Source organism: Pinus tabuliformis, chromosome J (assembly GCF_031772625.1).
Source record: "Pinus tabuliformis cultivar Carrire ecotype Pingquan chromosome J, CPIR1, whole genome shotgun sequence".
Classification (NCBI taxonomy): Eukaryota; Viridiplantae; Streptophyta; class Pinopsida; order Pinales; family Pinaceae; genus Pinus; species Pinus tabuliformis.
The window spans coordinates 1,426,784,791-1,426,801,215 of record NC_142295.1 but is presented as its reverse complement, the minus strand read 5'-3'; the positions used below and the strand labels follow the sequence as shown (position 1 = coordinate 1,426,801,215).

The window sequence follows — 16,425 nt, the reverse complement described above, 5'->3', positions numbered from 1 at the left end:
AATATTTTTTTTTTTAAGCACCATATATTAAAACCTAAAACTATGTGTTATCCGCTAAGAGCACATTTTATTTATATAAAAAGAAGCATGTCAATGCATAAGAATAAAATACAAGAGGTAAAGAATAAATTAGTAATAATAGAACATATATGGAAGCCGCATAAATCATGACAAATACTCATATTGGAAACCTTAAACCAAAAAACCAAAAAGTATTAGATCTATTACTCTTGGGCAAAAGGAACCTTAAAATGGATTATCCAAAACCTACTAATAGGGTCAATTACATGCAATACTATGGAAAAAATACCATGGTCACCAATGCCATGTGTCCAAAAATCAAGATTGTAGACTACACTCATTTGACTTTATCCCCATTTTAAGCTTGAAAAGCTTGAATTGGGGAAATTCTTTGAATTGAATTTGAAGAACTTGCATGGCCCCCTATCACTCTAGACATTACCATGGATAAGCATATTTGACTTGGTTTTACAATCATATGCTCATTTATACAGAGTTAAAAATGTTCGATCTTCAATGTGTGTGTGTGTGTGTGTGTGTGTGTGTGTGTGTTCGCAGGTGCATGTGCATGTGTATTTGCTATTACCTCTGCACTTATGCTTCCATTATCACATTATCACCTTCTCACACTAGGTGCTCTCTGCATGCTACCAAAATCTTTAGTCATAGACAACTCTAGCTCAACCTCGATCTCCATTTGTAGCTCTAGTAGTTGTTATTTGTGTACACAAAATTTCCTACAAGAGACTCTCCCTCTCACACTTAAAATTTATCCTCTGGTAGTTGTGTCATGTGGCACTCCATATGCTTGAATGCCAACATTAGACCACTCCCCTCAAATATTTTAGATTAACCCTAGTTATGATACCACTAAAATGTGGGAGATAAATGATATGCTAGAGATAAAAAAATAATAAACATAAACTAGAAACATATAAATCACATATAGGATTTATCTAGGAAAATCTAAACTAGAGAAAATCCAACCATGAAGCTTAAATGACATCTTGGCCAAATATAGCCACATTACTAGCTGAGTGATCCCAATAAATTCTCTCATCTTGGGAGCTTGCAATGGAGTATTATAAGCCTATTTATAGGCTTCATTGCATGCAATATCATGGATCAATACAATGGGTCACTAATACCATCTACCCAAAAACCATGTATTGTAGACCAAACAACTTTGACTATATGACTAGCTCAAGTTTACCTAACAAACTCTCCTTTAAATTGACTTAGGGGAATTCTTAAAACCCAAGTTGGGAAACTCACATGCCTTCCCTCCTACCATCACTCTAGAGTATTGGGAAAAATATTGAGAGTGAGGGAGGAGGTGGCTGAATGAGTATTTTTATTTCACTTAGACTTCAATTTCAAATTCAAAGAAGTGTATGCTATTGTATTCATGTGTATGCGCCATCAGTGAATTAAAAATGTGTATGTGCAGATTTCTAATTTTTCATAAATTTCATCAGTGATTTAACCTAACCATTGCATAATTATTTATTTAGTCATTCATGATGCAATACCATGAGTAGTAAAGAGTAAAAAAACCATAACATATAAGCAACACATCAACATATAAGGACATTGGGATTTTAGTTGGAAACCCAATGTGGGAGAAAACAATTGTTGTTGTCATCTTAGTATTCTTCTTTTATTATAAAGAAAGTAATTTTACAATTCTGTACTTGCACAGAATCTTGCTAGCATGCAAGCTCCTACTTGTAGGAGGATACAACCTCCACTTGTTCTCTAGCTCCTATTGGAAGGGAGCTACAACCCCTAATCAAGTTTATCAGCTCCTACTGGAAGGAAGCTCCAACTCCCTCACTGAAGGTTACGATCCTCAACACCTCATGGACCACATTTCATAATATTTGATACTGGATCCACCCATCTCAATCAACCATCAAACCATGTAGGCCATTTTCATCAAATTTTCAAACTAGACCCACACCCAACATTATGCTCAATACCAATTAACCATTTTGAAACCAAATATTGAATACTAAACTACTGAATACCAATATTGAATCACTAAAACTATACCATACCAATATACCAAGCCATAACTAAATCAATCCACTGAATAAACTCAAATTCAATAACCAATCATCAATCTACATTATCAGACAACAATCATTCTGATCAAGACATCCTTGACAATTAGCAGTGAATAATACATAAGTAATTATTTTTTATCACCAAGCAACATTTCGAACCTAGAACATATACATGACTATCAATAAATAGATTCACACATATACACACTTCTTATGCATAAAACCTATGTACATATCTCAAAACATATTTTTCACTAGTCTTTGACAACAAACCATATATCACTGAAACTTTGTCAAGCTTTGTTAATCATTACCAATAACAAATAGGACCATACTTATCAACAAACAACAGCATTAATCAAACCACATTTACTTAGAGAGTATACATGGTTATTCTAAAGCATATCCACATGTGTATGCAACATTCCACAAAACAAACAATGTACATATCTTAACACACATCAAACCCTCTTCATAAGCATTATTTTTGTCTTGCATTTAGACTCTGTCAAAATCATATATCTTTGCACATACATCCACATCAGAGTTCTATTATAACCATAAATCTTGCATTTTTAGCAATTCAAACATTCTGCAACAAGTAGATTAATCAAGCATATAATTCAACACGTCTTCAAATCTCTCATATCTGAGCCTTCTCCTTGCTCCCTGGTGCACACATGTTTTAGATCAAATCACACATGAATGTTCCATTTCATTTCACACTTTACTCCTTGATCTCCTTCTCCTTATATAGTTATTTTCCTTTCCAATACAACAGGAAAATCCCTTGGTAATGTTGTCTATAATTATTGAGAGGATCAAATAAACGTTGCCGACACAATACTATGGGTGATTACCATGGGAATAACTCCTAGTAATATGTGACTTTCATTCATTAAAATTGCATATGTACTTGACTCTTATTTACACTAGTCATGTATACTTTTCAAACTTCACACTTTCATGTTTTCTCAAAGTAAACATGTGGCAAGATTGTCAATACAGTTCCTCATCTTTGCAATACATGTACCAATACTCATGTCATTTGCAGTAGTTTCATAATCATCATATTATAACCAGGTTTGCATCAAGGACATATTTGCACATATGACCTATTTTATAACCAATGACTCTATGATCCCATGTTTACATCAATCACCCAAAATGGTGTTACATACATGATATGACTTGATCCCAATAACCCATATATGACTAAATTTTACAATGCTTGCAATATGGGGCTTTTCATGACCCGTATATCAAAATAAATACATGAGATTAAACCATGGTATCCATAGATACTCTCTATAACAACAATGGATATATATATGAAGACTATTTACAACACTAATAATGCATAGAATTGGTTAGTAATCATAAGAGTGTCTATGATCATCAACAACGATAATTTCATATCATTTATTCCCTTCATCAATAACAACAATAATGTGGCATCATCAATAGCTTCAACATATATAAACCAAGGCATATTGACAAAATCATATGGATATCCTTCTGATCAGTTAAAATGTTGATCAACAGTGACTAATGCAAGAATATATATTAGCAACAATAATATGAACTCATCATAGTCAACATCATGCAATAAGGAGTGCCCATAATACCAACAATGAGCCATTATAAGTATAGAAGATGCTCCCCTTGAACATGTGCCATATTTTTATCACCATAGCACGTACGCGTGCACACACACACATATATATCCTCTTCACCATTGAAGATGTTAGCAAAACATGCATCAAAGAACTAGATCAACAACAACAATAATATAAGATCATGAATCAACACATATAAACATTAGATATACAACATCAACAGTCTGCAATAAACCAATGTAAGACCAACATGTCAAAAAGGTACTTATGGAAGCATGAGAAGCTCCCCCTAAGATTATTCCACTTCTTCTTTACCACGGATAAACGTACATCACTGTTTGAGTTATTTCCTTTGTCCTTTTCCAATCTCAATGCCAATTTCCATAGTTAATAATAAACCATAAGTGATTCCCAATGTAATGCTTCCCCCTCCATTCAGCTTGGAATACGTGTCCCATGACCTTGGTCTTATTTTATTTACATATAAACTTAACCCAAGGCTATTACAAACCCCTGCCCCTTGGGGGGACATCGTCCTTAGTGTTCTATGACACTTATGACCATCCAAAACGTTGAAAACAAAACATACTACTTATTGGAGATTTATAAACAAAGCTAAACGTAGTAATTACAATCACACACACACACACACACATATACCAAAAAATCATTTTCTTCAACCAACAAGTAAAGAAGGATATAATGCTCGCATTTGATCGACCATCTTCCATGTAGCTTCATTGTGCCCAAAGTGCTTCCATTGCACTTTAACTTGCTTTATTTCTATGTTTGGGGGAATGATTTGTTTATGTTTCAATATGCATTGTGGCTATGGTTGGAACTCTTCCTCTGGTTCCACCTGCAATAAATACCAATCAATCACATGATCAACATCTTGTACATATATCTTAAGCAATGAAACATGGAAAACATCATGGACTTTGACCAATTGCGGAAAATAAATTATGTAGGCCACTGGTCCAATCATCTCGAGGATCTCAAAAGGCCCGCAATATCGAGGTGCCAACTTTGCACATGACCCAATCCTCAAGGAGATCTTCTTGGGCTTGATTCACAAGTACACATGCTCCCCAACCAGAAACTCCTTGAATTCTCTATGTTTATCTGCATAAATCTTCTTCATGTCATGTGCTACCTTCAAATTATTTTTAATAACCTGCATCTCGAAGGATCTAGGTATGGAAAGGGTGTACACCTAGGTCCAAACTCGGATATGCCCTAGGTCGTATGTCAAATGGTGAGTGTAGAAATTTGATAGATATTGCAACTACCCAAGATTTCAAACTAAAAAACAAGAGACACAATTCTACTCTACTAATCTCCGAAATGGAAATCACAATTTAGAACAAAATGCATAAACATGGAATAAGCAAAACCACAAATACATAGTGATTTCTAGAGGACCCAACTAGGAAAAAAAGCCCTCAAGCCTCTTTTCATTAATAATTTGAATAGAGAAACTATTACAATTACTAGCTCCAGGTCTGAGCTCAACCTGCAAAAGAATAATTGTTCTCTTTGTTCAATGAGAAACTTTGGCCAACACTTAGCCAATTATTTTCTCACGAGGCCTCCTATTTCCTTGCGTAAATCTGAGCAAATTTGAGCTCCTAAACAATAGGGAAGTCCCTATTTCCTTGTTCAATTCCCAAGGGATTGATCTCCTAACTGCATGCAACTTTTCGCACACTCAACTAGTATACAACCCATGTTACACTAGCCTTTGTCTCCTTCACTTCAGCTGAGCAATTCGAATTCTATGCATGTATGAGCTCTTTTGAACTAATTGATCAGTTAACTGACAGATCTCTAAGTTAGACTGTTATCCCACTGCACAACTGGCCTTCAACTGACTCTATAAATAGTTAGAGGTTAGTTAACTAAATACAATTGAAAATAATTGAACTATATTGCTAAAATTTAACAATCACACATGCATGAAAACTGCAAACCCACTAACTCGAATTTACAGAGCTAACTGAGTGACAAGAGCCATGTCACACTAGTTAACTTCCTCCAAGTTCTCTTGCCGATGTGGAAATTCGATTTACTCAATTTGATTAAGGCTAAGGTCAAATTGAGCCTTTCTTGCTACATTTTTTAACATTGGGCCCTACCTTAGATTAACCTCACATTCACTTTAGGACCATTGGGGATCCTGATATGATAGATGATTCCATAAAAGTGCAAGCCTAGATTTGGTTAAGGCCGAATACACTTGCAGAGTAGTGAAGCATTAGTGGACCTCATGTTGTGTTGATGTGGTAATGCCATAGGGGGTAGATAGGGACCATGTGATTCCACATGGAAGAATAATGATGATGCAGCCTAATTTAAATGGGTAAACTTCTTATGGGTATACATTTCAATCTAGGAGTTAGATTGAGGTGAAATTTATATTACCGGAAATCTCTTAACGAGATGAAGGTAATGGTGGTGTGTTTTTTGAGATTAAAGTCTTTGAGAAAAAGAGGTTGTGTGACTTCATCTTCATAGTAGACCTTGGAGATTATGTCAAAGAAAATAGGTAACACCTCCCACAACCCAAGATAAGACAATGAGGTGGGAAGGTATGTTAGAGAGTGGTATCAGAGCTTAGGTTTAACACTAGACATGAAGAGGATCATGTACAAAATTTAATACAATAATTTAATTATTGCATATGATAATTTTCTTTGGATTTATAGTTGATGTGGTTGCTCACCTTGATAGAATGTTGATATGTCATAATTGAATTGGGTTTTCATTATGTGAACAACTTTAGATCAACATGCTTAGTGTTGATAGGCCAAGGTAATAAACTACTATATTCATGTCAATTTTAACTGACAATTGTGTGTGTGTGACAACAAAGAGAGGGAGATAAGAAGACACAAATTCTAGCAAGAAATAGAGGAATGAGCAATAGAATGGTACAATATAGTACAAATAGATCTCATCATAATCAGGAAGAGAAATCAGTTGGGAAGAGGTCAAAGGAAAATTCTCCTGGTTGGATAGATACTCTTAAGAGATTGAGCCTAGTTGAACTAAGAATTTGTAAGGAGGACATTTAAAATATTGTCTGATCACAAGAAAAGCAAGCACAAGTGAATTCAGTGGTTTTGTAGAGCTTATCAGATATGCAAAGGAAAAAGAAACATGAGCTTGGTGCCAACTATCTAGCCAAGCACAAATCCAAGCAAAGACCATCTGAAATGTTGTCATGTTTTCTTTGTACTTATCTAAAACATTACTCTTGCAACCTGCTACAATTCCAACTCATAGTACATCACTTCTCTCTGCACTATTATTGGTGCTTACTACTCCATTTTTTCTTCATCTTCCTTCATGGTTGTAATCTCCCCTCTTCTACAATTGCAAAATGTTTTCCAAAACTAATTTTTATATATTTTTTTCATTCATATCCTTTGGTATACTACTTATTTCTTCTTAGATCTACTTCTGAACCATCTCCACCTCAACCTTCTTTTCCAAAATATTCACTTTGCAATCTTCTTCAAATTTTCCTAACTAGTCCATGATTGCATTAGTTTAGACATTTCCATCTTCTTTGCTCCTTTCCTAACTAGTCCAACATTTGCATTAGTTTAGGTCACACCTTCAATAACTACTCCATTTTTATGAACACATCAACTTTGTGTTCATCTTTTATATCCTCATCTTCTAGTGTATTATATAGCTCATTGCTAAATTTTCTTCTACAATTTTGTTGCCAATATTCAAACCAACTATTGCACCTTGTTCTTTATTTTTGTTGTCATTATTAATTTCAACAGCTTCTTTTACATTCTCCTCCTATTTCATTGTACAATCATCAATACATGATCCATAACTACAACACAATTCAAATTCAAATTTTTAAATTCATATATCACAAAAGGGACCTTTGACAATAGTGGTTCTCACATCACTATGCTTGGATTTCCAATCTCGCTTGCACACATCTTGCTAAAGGTCCAAGTTTTCTCTCCTCTTTAGGCTTGCATTCCACCACATGTTGTACATTCTTCATATGTCTACTTGAATATGTAGATATTCCTCATCCTCTATTTGATTCATTTGTCATTGATGTCTCTCATCACCCTATTAATTCAACTCTTTTGGGTTCTTCATTGCTTTAATTTTTGTTGCTTCTCTTCTCTTTTGAGTTCCACTTAATAATTTCTTCCCAAGTTCTAATAAAAATTTATATATCTTGAGTAAGCACCATTTCCCACTCTTTTCATTATCTCTAGCCATTCTCTTTGGATTCCTATTGTGTTGAGATTTATCTAAGGATGCCATTTGTGTAAACATCTTATACATTTCTCTTCTCACATTGTCATTATTAGTGCAATGTTTTCCAATCTGTGAGTTTCTCCTTGAACCAATAATACAATCTTTGCAATCTCCTTTTTACATGCTTCTCAACACCACACTATTACAATCTCTCACAACTTCTACCCATCAATCTTTTCTCTAACATGAGTTGTTTATGCCTGTATTTTTCTTCTCACAATTCTTATGTTTATCTAACTATCCTTCATTCTTTGTGTTATCCAAATTATGGAAATCCTTTTCCATCAAATTTCTAGACTTTTTCCTTTAAACATATTCTTAAAAAAGAAATAAAATCAATTTTCCTCAGCTTTCATCTTTCTCCTATAATGCAAGTACATTCTCTTTAACTATTTTCCCAAGAATCCATTTTACTAGAATCATCTTCACAAACAATACACCCATTATAACTTGATTTGATATCTACAATTATGCAAACTAGAATATTCAAAAATAAAAGCAAATACAGCAAACAATAACAAGAAACAATTCTAATTTAAATTTAACAATATAAATACACACAACAATTTTTCCATTATTATTAAAATCATTAATCTTACTTTCACATACCCATGAATCACGTGTCCAACTCTAACATGCGGCATCATTTTTGTGCCTGAATAGTCAACTAAGATGCAGCATCATTTTTGTGGCCTGAATAGTCAAAATTGAAAGAAGAAAAGGTGTAATGAGATGTAATATTTACAGCACACTCGAACCAAAGTTCAAAAGTAATCGTTAAATTTAATATTTTTTTAATATAAAATTATGTTGTTAAATAAATATGTTTTAGAATGTTAGAAAAATATTGTTATCATTCAATTTTTAACTATGATAAATTAAATTTATAATGAATATATTTTTTAATAACTTTGAAAATTAATAAAATTATATTTATTCTAAAAATATAGAATTATTTTCTCTGTATCTTGTAACGTAACTAATTATGCACCACATTTGCACTACCATGAACTTGTTTTTAAAAGATCCTAATGACGTATTCGGTCCATAGGAGGTCATAGCCCATGCGCAAAATAAGGTTTGTAAAATGGGGATCTTACAATTTCGGGGTACCTTCGCTTTTATTGACTTACCACCATTTTGGGATATCAAAGCTGCATTTGCTTTTTATTTTTGAATTTTTTGGTGTGGGTTGTTAGAATTGAGTTTGTCCTATATTATATAGAAGTTGTTTTTAATGTAATTTAGTTTTTGGTGTTGGAATTAAGTGGAAAATTTTGTGGTGAAATTTTGATTTGTTTTATTTAAACTAGTTTTTTGATTGTATATATAGATTCAACACGCTGAAAAACCCCTAAGTCACTTCTATTCTGTAGGTGTTTTCCCGTAGAAAAAAGTCGTAATTTTATTCATATTGATAAAATTACATTTTGTAGATGCTTGAAGCATATGCAAATGGCTGTTCCTGTAATGACAGGCAGCAAACAGAAAGAAAAACACAAAATAGCAGATGGTTGTTCCTGTAATGACAGGAAAGAAACAGAAATAACAATATAGAAAAAAAATAAGTTCCAACAAGCCTAAACTTTTATGCCCTTCTTCTTCTCCACCCGTCGCCAACCGCCAATGTCAAGAATGGGTGTAATAATTGCTAGCTGATTTTCCATTGGGATCAATGGAAGTTCTTTGTCGGATTCTGAGCCCTCTGATCCATGAGTTCGTTTGATGCCACTTACTTCCATTTGTGGCTCTTGTTGCAGATCTGAAATGTGTGGCCCCAAGTGAGTAATTGGGGCGTTCTCTTCCTGTTTGTATTTCTGTCTCATTTGAGTATCAGGTTCTGTTTGATTCTCTGTAGGATTCACGTTTATGTCTTCTTCTTCCAAAGGGTCTGTATGCTGCCACCCTCTGGGCTTTTTTTGTTGTTTCTTGGTTCTCCTGGGGTCCTTTCGAGTAAATGGGCAGTCATATTGTAGGTGCCCTGTTTGCATGCAGCCCCTGCACCGGAACGCTGTGTTCTCATAGTCGAGCGGTTGTATCCATTGAGAATTATTGAAGTTCAGAGTGATATGATCAGGTAGCCCCTGACTCAGATCCACTTCTACACATATTCTAGCAAATGTAAATATTCCCCTGATAGCTCTGTCTTCGTCCATTTTTAGGAATTTCCCCAGAGAGTTCCCAATGGCAATTAGTACTTTGTGATGCCAAAAATGTAGAGGGAGACCATGTAGCCTTACCCATACCGGCATAGTTGAGACTTTCATAGTATTGGCGTCGAAATCAGAATACCAGGGGATAATGAAGAGGCCAACACTGCCCCAGAACCAAGGCCCCTGATTGATAATGTTGTCACGTTCTTGTTCTGTGTTAAATCTAACTATGAAAAATCCTTTAGGGCATAGGTAAATTTCACAGTTAGCTGTCCATGTTGAAAATATCCATTGGTGCAGGGCATCTGATTTTGGCCAGAAACCATTAAATCTACAAATAACTGCATTTTTGGATAGATCTGTGTGTAGACTAGTTACCTTTGGCTCAGATACTAGTAGCGTTGGTGATTCTGGCTTTTGTTCAACAATGTAGGGTCCCGGTAGCTCTGGTGATGGTGCTGCTTTATTTTTCATTTTTTCCTTTCCTTTCATTGCATCCCGAAAGGAACCTGTATTTTTAGAGCTAGTACCAGTGCTTCCGCCATGCAGTTGGAGATTAAGAATAATGGTTGAGTCGTTGGCAATGCTGTAGTGCTGGAGTGTTTGGTTGTCCTGCATACTGTATCCAGAATATATAAGGTTTTGATATTGAGCTAGGGTTCCAAGGTGACCCTGGATCTTCTTTTTTAACGCATGGATGCTGATCCCCTTACTGAGCCGCATGCAAGAGTGTTTGCCCCCAATCGATTTGATGAAAATCTGGATCAGATCTGCGCCCATGCGGAGTAGGCCCCGATTCACTGGTTTGTAAGCCAGATCTGGTGAAAAGATGGCAGATCTAGGGTTCATATATCTTCCCACTGTGGAAGAGAAATGTCCGCCTCCAACCAGCAATTTTCCAGGTGCTGCCTTGGCAGATCCGATGTGTAGTCCGACAGATCCAAAGCATTCAATAGTGATGTCGTGCGATCCGTTTGATCCAGACCCAGTAACACACCGTTGCCCCTTCTGTTGCCCAACCGCCCTGAAGATCTGAAGAATCGGGTCTTGACAGTTTTCCTCAACTATCTTTCGGTACTCGCAGATGGCCAAAATGGTATGTCTGGTATCCGTGGGGAGGCCCCAGATCTGGCCATCCGCTTGGTAGTTCTCATCTTCCCATATGCCCATGCGGTCATATTTTGGACCTACTGCGAGATCCCTGCTCTGGGCACTTTGCATCCAACCCGCCGAACAGTGGCAGGGGTTTTCATTCTTGCCATGGATCTTGCTCAGGGGGATCGGCGTACAGAGTGCCGCTGCCCTGTCCAGGAGGTCAGTCGCGGGAGCAAAAGTGGATTCCGCAGCGAAGAAAACCTTCCGTGTGCCGCATTGCTGATAAATTCCATAGAAAGTCTGCGCATGCTCGTTTTGGAAACGTGGAGCCTCAGCTTCCAGCGGATTCTGGGGTGATCCAGCCCCTGCGTATGCGGCCGCGTTGAAAACCCTAGCGAGAGGTGCCATTGCAGATCCGAGCTCAAACCACCACCCACCTCCTAGAGGCTAGACCAAAAATCTATTCTGTAGGTGTTACCCATGAAATTTGTGAATTTAATGAAATTCTTGTCAGATTTTACAGAAATTAAACAAGAAAAGTCTTTCAAAAAATCACACTAAAAACAACTCGTATTATATATACCATCAAAAAATTAAACAATATCATATTATATATATTTGTTTTTATTTTCCCTACAATTTTACTGAGAGTGAAATGTTTGTTTCTTAGGAATAATTTCAAAAGTTGAGTGATATTATTTATATATAGAGTTGTTTTTATTCTTCTTACAATTTCACTGAGATTGAATTTTTTTTTTGAAATAATTTTTATATGAAAGATTGACATTTTTGTTTTTTTGGATATATATATATATATATATATATATATATATATATATATATATATATAAGTTTTTATTCTTTACAATTTTAATCTAGATTGAAATGTTTGTTTTTTAGAGTAATTTCTTCATGAAAAATTGACATATTTATTTTTTTAAATAATTTTTACATGAAAATTAACCAACTCATTTATACCTGATTTTCCATAAAAATAGCTAATTTTAATATCCAATGAACCACATTTTTTTATGATGGTGATGATGGTTAACCTCCAATGACCCCAAACTTTGGTCTATGGACCTAAAGAAACGAATTATTTAGTTTGATTTATGATTTTATTCCTATGCTCAAAAAGCTTCGAGAGAAGCCTCCCGAGCTCACTATAATTTTGACATCGTAAAAGGCTAGGAAGGTCAGTGTTGCAAAACTGGGATCTAATGTGGTTGTATGCGGGGCACTCTAAGAGGAAGTGATTTTCATCGTCGATGTTCATATTCTCACACAGATGACAGATCCTTTCCATTCATGGTGTTTTAGGAACTGCCCAACTAGGTGTTTCACTATGGAGCTCATGAGAGTTCGTTCTAATCTTGGCTATATTAATTTTCTTCTTTGAGCTAGTTAAAACAGAGAGATACTTTTGATCTTCTAGGGTGGGGTTGATGACCTCCTTATAATATCTTAATTTTCTTTTAGCTCCTAAATCTTTCTCACACCACATTTTTCCTTTAAACTTAGAAGTAACAATATTTTTAATGTTATTAATGTTTTGCAATGCAACATTCTCGTCCATCTCCCAATAGTTTAACTAGGCTCTCGTGTTTTTATACCAATCTCATTTAAGCCTTAGGTAGGTTTGACTAGAATTTAAAACTATGACATGTAAACCAAAAAATTGTTTTACGAAATGTTAAAATTTTATTTTAAAACAAAATTAATTTATAAAAGTCTAACTTCCGTGTTAGACACTTTATGGGAATTTAAGATCAATTCTATCAAATGTATAGAAATTATAATATTTTTTGAAAGATATATTTATTTTGACTTTTTAAAAATAAATTACCTCACAATCTCAAATCCTGTGACACAAATAATTCAGGTTACGTATTAACAAAAACTCATAATCAATCATTTGACCGACCATAACTGAGGTTAGGTTTTAAGACAGACATACATGTATTAACAAAAACTCATCTCTGGATTCTGGATCAAGGTAGTGAGCGAACGCTTTTTAATACGTGTTGAATTTTTAGAGAGTAGGCACATGTTTTTTAAACAAAACGTGCTTCTAATGATACGATAAAGAGTTGGGACATAAATTTGATTTATTTGCACATATTATCTCAAATCCACGCGGTTTGCTTTCCCGTATTCCCTCGCGTGATCAACGGCGCAAGTTAGTGGCCTGTGCTACCGCTATAAATCTTAAATTCACTTCCCTCACCTTTGCACTGTCCACACACAAACAAATAGTCGCGATTCCCATCTTTGCAAATTCTGCATCGACATTCATTGAACACAGATTCACAAACAAATCGAATCAACGAGTGAGGCAGCCATATCCCAAAAGGCTTCGAATTCTTCTGTACCATGGGTGCTAAGTGCAGTTCTAGTTGCTTCGGGTCTGCCATGGAAGCCGAGGCGAGCGAAATGGGATGTAAGTCGGAATCTGTGTGGTCGAGGTTCAAAGGGCGTTTAAAACAGAAAAACGAAAACCAGTCTTCCAAGCCAGTCGCTTTTTCAAATTACGCTGTCCAGATTTCTCCTGTTTGCCTTATCAGCGGGAAATCGAATGCTTTGGTGAATATTGTGTCGATTTCTCGAGACGGAGAATTCGTTCCTGTAATTCTGTCACCAGTTGGGAAAGCAATGTCCAATGAGAGGCAGCCCACCAAGCAGAAGACTCAATTGAGATTCGATGTAGCAGAGATTGAGGCCAAGTCACGGGATCCCAATATTTCAGTGAAGTCAAGCAATGGACCGAAGGTTTCACAAGACCCTCTCCAAAGAAGTCATACAAAAGATACCAAAATGCCAGTAATCGAGCAGACGAAAGCACAAGATCGGATCCTGCAGAAAAAGGAAGTAGCAGACTCGATTCCGGTACCAATCGAGCACTTATCGAAGTCCAGTGGCACCTCCGTTACAGTGGATTCTAAGAGAAGTAAGCTGTCGAAATTTGTTAATTTTCCCAGGAAAGTGAGTTCTCATGCTACCAAACGTCAGGGGATCAAATCCACTACCCTCTCACAGCTTCTGCGCCCAGGCGTGAATAGAACTACAGGAAATTTCCAGCCTAAGAAGATTAATAGCGGGGCAGAAAGAAAGGGAACTGTTACACGTGACGCCAGGAAAGAGGGTGTAGGATATAGTATGGCTATAAATTTATGTATCTTAATTATAATTATGGCATGCTTGGTAGTGTTCTCAAACAGGCTCTTAGCCGTTTTATGTACTTCCATAGGGTGGTATTTACTTCCCACCTTGCTGGAAAAAAAAAAGGAACAAACCAGCAGCAGCAGCAGTTGGACGCGTTAACAGAGGCAGATCACATTAGATGTTAAAACGCATTAGATAGAAAATGCGGTTTTTTAATTTAAAATGTGTTTTTAAATATATAAACCATTTTAATTTGATTGAAAAATTCAGTGTTTATGTATCTAAATTTTATAATTTTAGTAAGAAATTTTGATTATTCAAATATCAATTTGGAAAAAAAATGAAAATTTACTCTATCTATTAAAACCAATATAATTTATCAGTTAAATATAATAAAATAATATTTTAATATTTAATAAGTAATTTATAAATAATATAGTTAAACATAATAGAATAATATTTTAAAATTTAATAAAATCAAATAGTTAACTTCGCTTTTATCTATTACTCATTAAATTTCAAAACTACAATCAATTTATATTATTAAGTATTAAGGATTTATTACATCTTCTGAAATGGTAATCGGGATTCGGGAAGGAGGAAAAATATGGCCTTAAAAGGGAACATCTATCTCCATCCTGGACAGTACAAACGAATACGTCACGCATGGTGACACCATATTTGCTATTCATCTGGCCTTTTGCATCCTCAAGAGCACTGAATAAGTCTATAGATTCATCCATATATAAAAAATAAATAAATATTAAATCCCTATGCCCTCCTCTTCTTCACGCTCCATTAGCTGAAAATGTGGGATTTGAATCTAATATATAAAAAATAAATAAATATTAAATCCCTATGCCCTCCTCTTCTTCACACTCCATTAGCTGAAAATGTGGGATTTGAATCTAATATATAAAAAATAAATAAATATTAAATCCCTATGCCCTCCTCTTCTTCACGCTCCACTAGCTGAAAATGAAAATGTGGGATTTTTTAGATAGAGCTCGTCAGGGGAAAATGTTTTTGAATGAGGTGCATATTTGGTTTTATTGGATAATATATTTTTAACTTTTGACTTAACAAGGCAAGGGCAAGGGCAAGGGCAAGGGATAAGGATTAAATATTAAAGAGAAACTCATCTTGTGTTAGGTTCTTGAACGGGATGCTGTCATTTTTAGTGTTTTTCCCTTGTAAATTTATGAAGATTCCTAGATTGTTATAGACTCGTTGAATGATTAGGACTTTTTCTTTCCAGGGTTGGATGGACATAATCAACTTTTTAAGGAAGAATTTCTTTTTTTAGGATATTGATTATCTGAAGTAATGAATCGTTTTTGAGTTATTATGATGCATACACACTATTTTTTATTTTTATTTTTATCGATATCACCCTACTACTATAATGTTGTGCATTAAGGAAGAGTTTTGTTGTTTCTGTTTTTGCACAAAGTCACTTAATGAATACTATTTTGATGCTCTAGCCTTGAGATTACTTCTAGGCTTAGGAAACGTGATGACTATATTTTATGTAAACTCTATTATTTATTTCAATTGAATAAAGATGACAATTTCATATATATATATAATTGTTTTTGTTTGGGTAAGAGCTTGGAGGTACAGTAAAGAAATAGGAAAAAAACAACTAACAGTCAGCAATAACAGTTGAATGGGTTAACAGAGGTAGAGATCATGTTAAACACATGAGAGAAAGAAAAGGCGCAATTTTTATTTTTATTTTTTAATTTGTTTTTAAATGTATAATAAATTTGTCTCTGGAGCTCAATTGGTGATCCAGCTCAATTGGTGATGGCAGAAGATAGAATACAAGTAATAAGCCCAAAAGTATACTGTAGTAAGCCCCAAAGTGTCACTTGTACAAGACTGATCTCGTTCACTATGTGTCACTTGTATAAAACTAACCTAGTTCTTTATTTCTCTTGTTAAACGTTGTATAATAAATTTAATGTGATGAAAACTTAGTTTGTAAAAAAAATTGTATAA

General features: G+C 35.0%; 1 protein-coding gene across 1 annotated transcript; it reads left to right on the top strand.

Annotated features, from left to right (window-relative positions):
- The first annotated feature begins 13,514 nt into the window (after window positions 1-13,514).
- LOC149232706 (uncharacterized) lies at window positions 13,515-14,580 on the top strand. The gene has a single exon (XM_089381980.1). The coding sequence runs from the start codon at window positions 13,633-13,635 to the stop codon at window positions 14,578-14,580; it is 948 nt and encodes a 315-aa protein (XP_089238106.1). The 5' UTR covers window positions 13,515-13,632.
- The last annotated feature ends 1,845 nt before the right edge of the window (window positions 14,581-16,425 follow it).

Coding starts and splice junctions, on each gene's coding strand:
- LOC149232706 (XM_089381980.1), top strand. CDS start 13,633: ATGGGTGCTAAGTGCAGTTCTAGTTGCTTCGGGTCTGCCATGGAAGCC.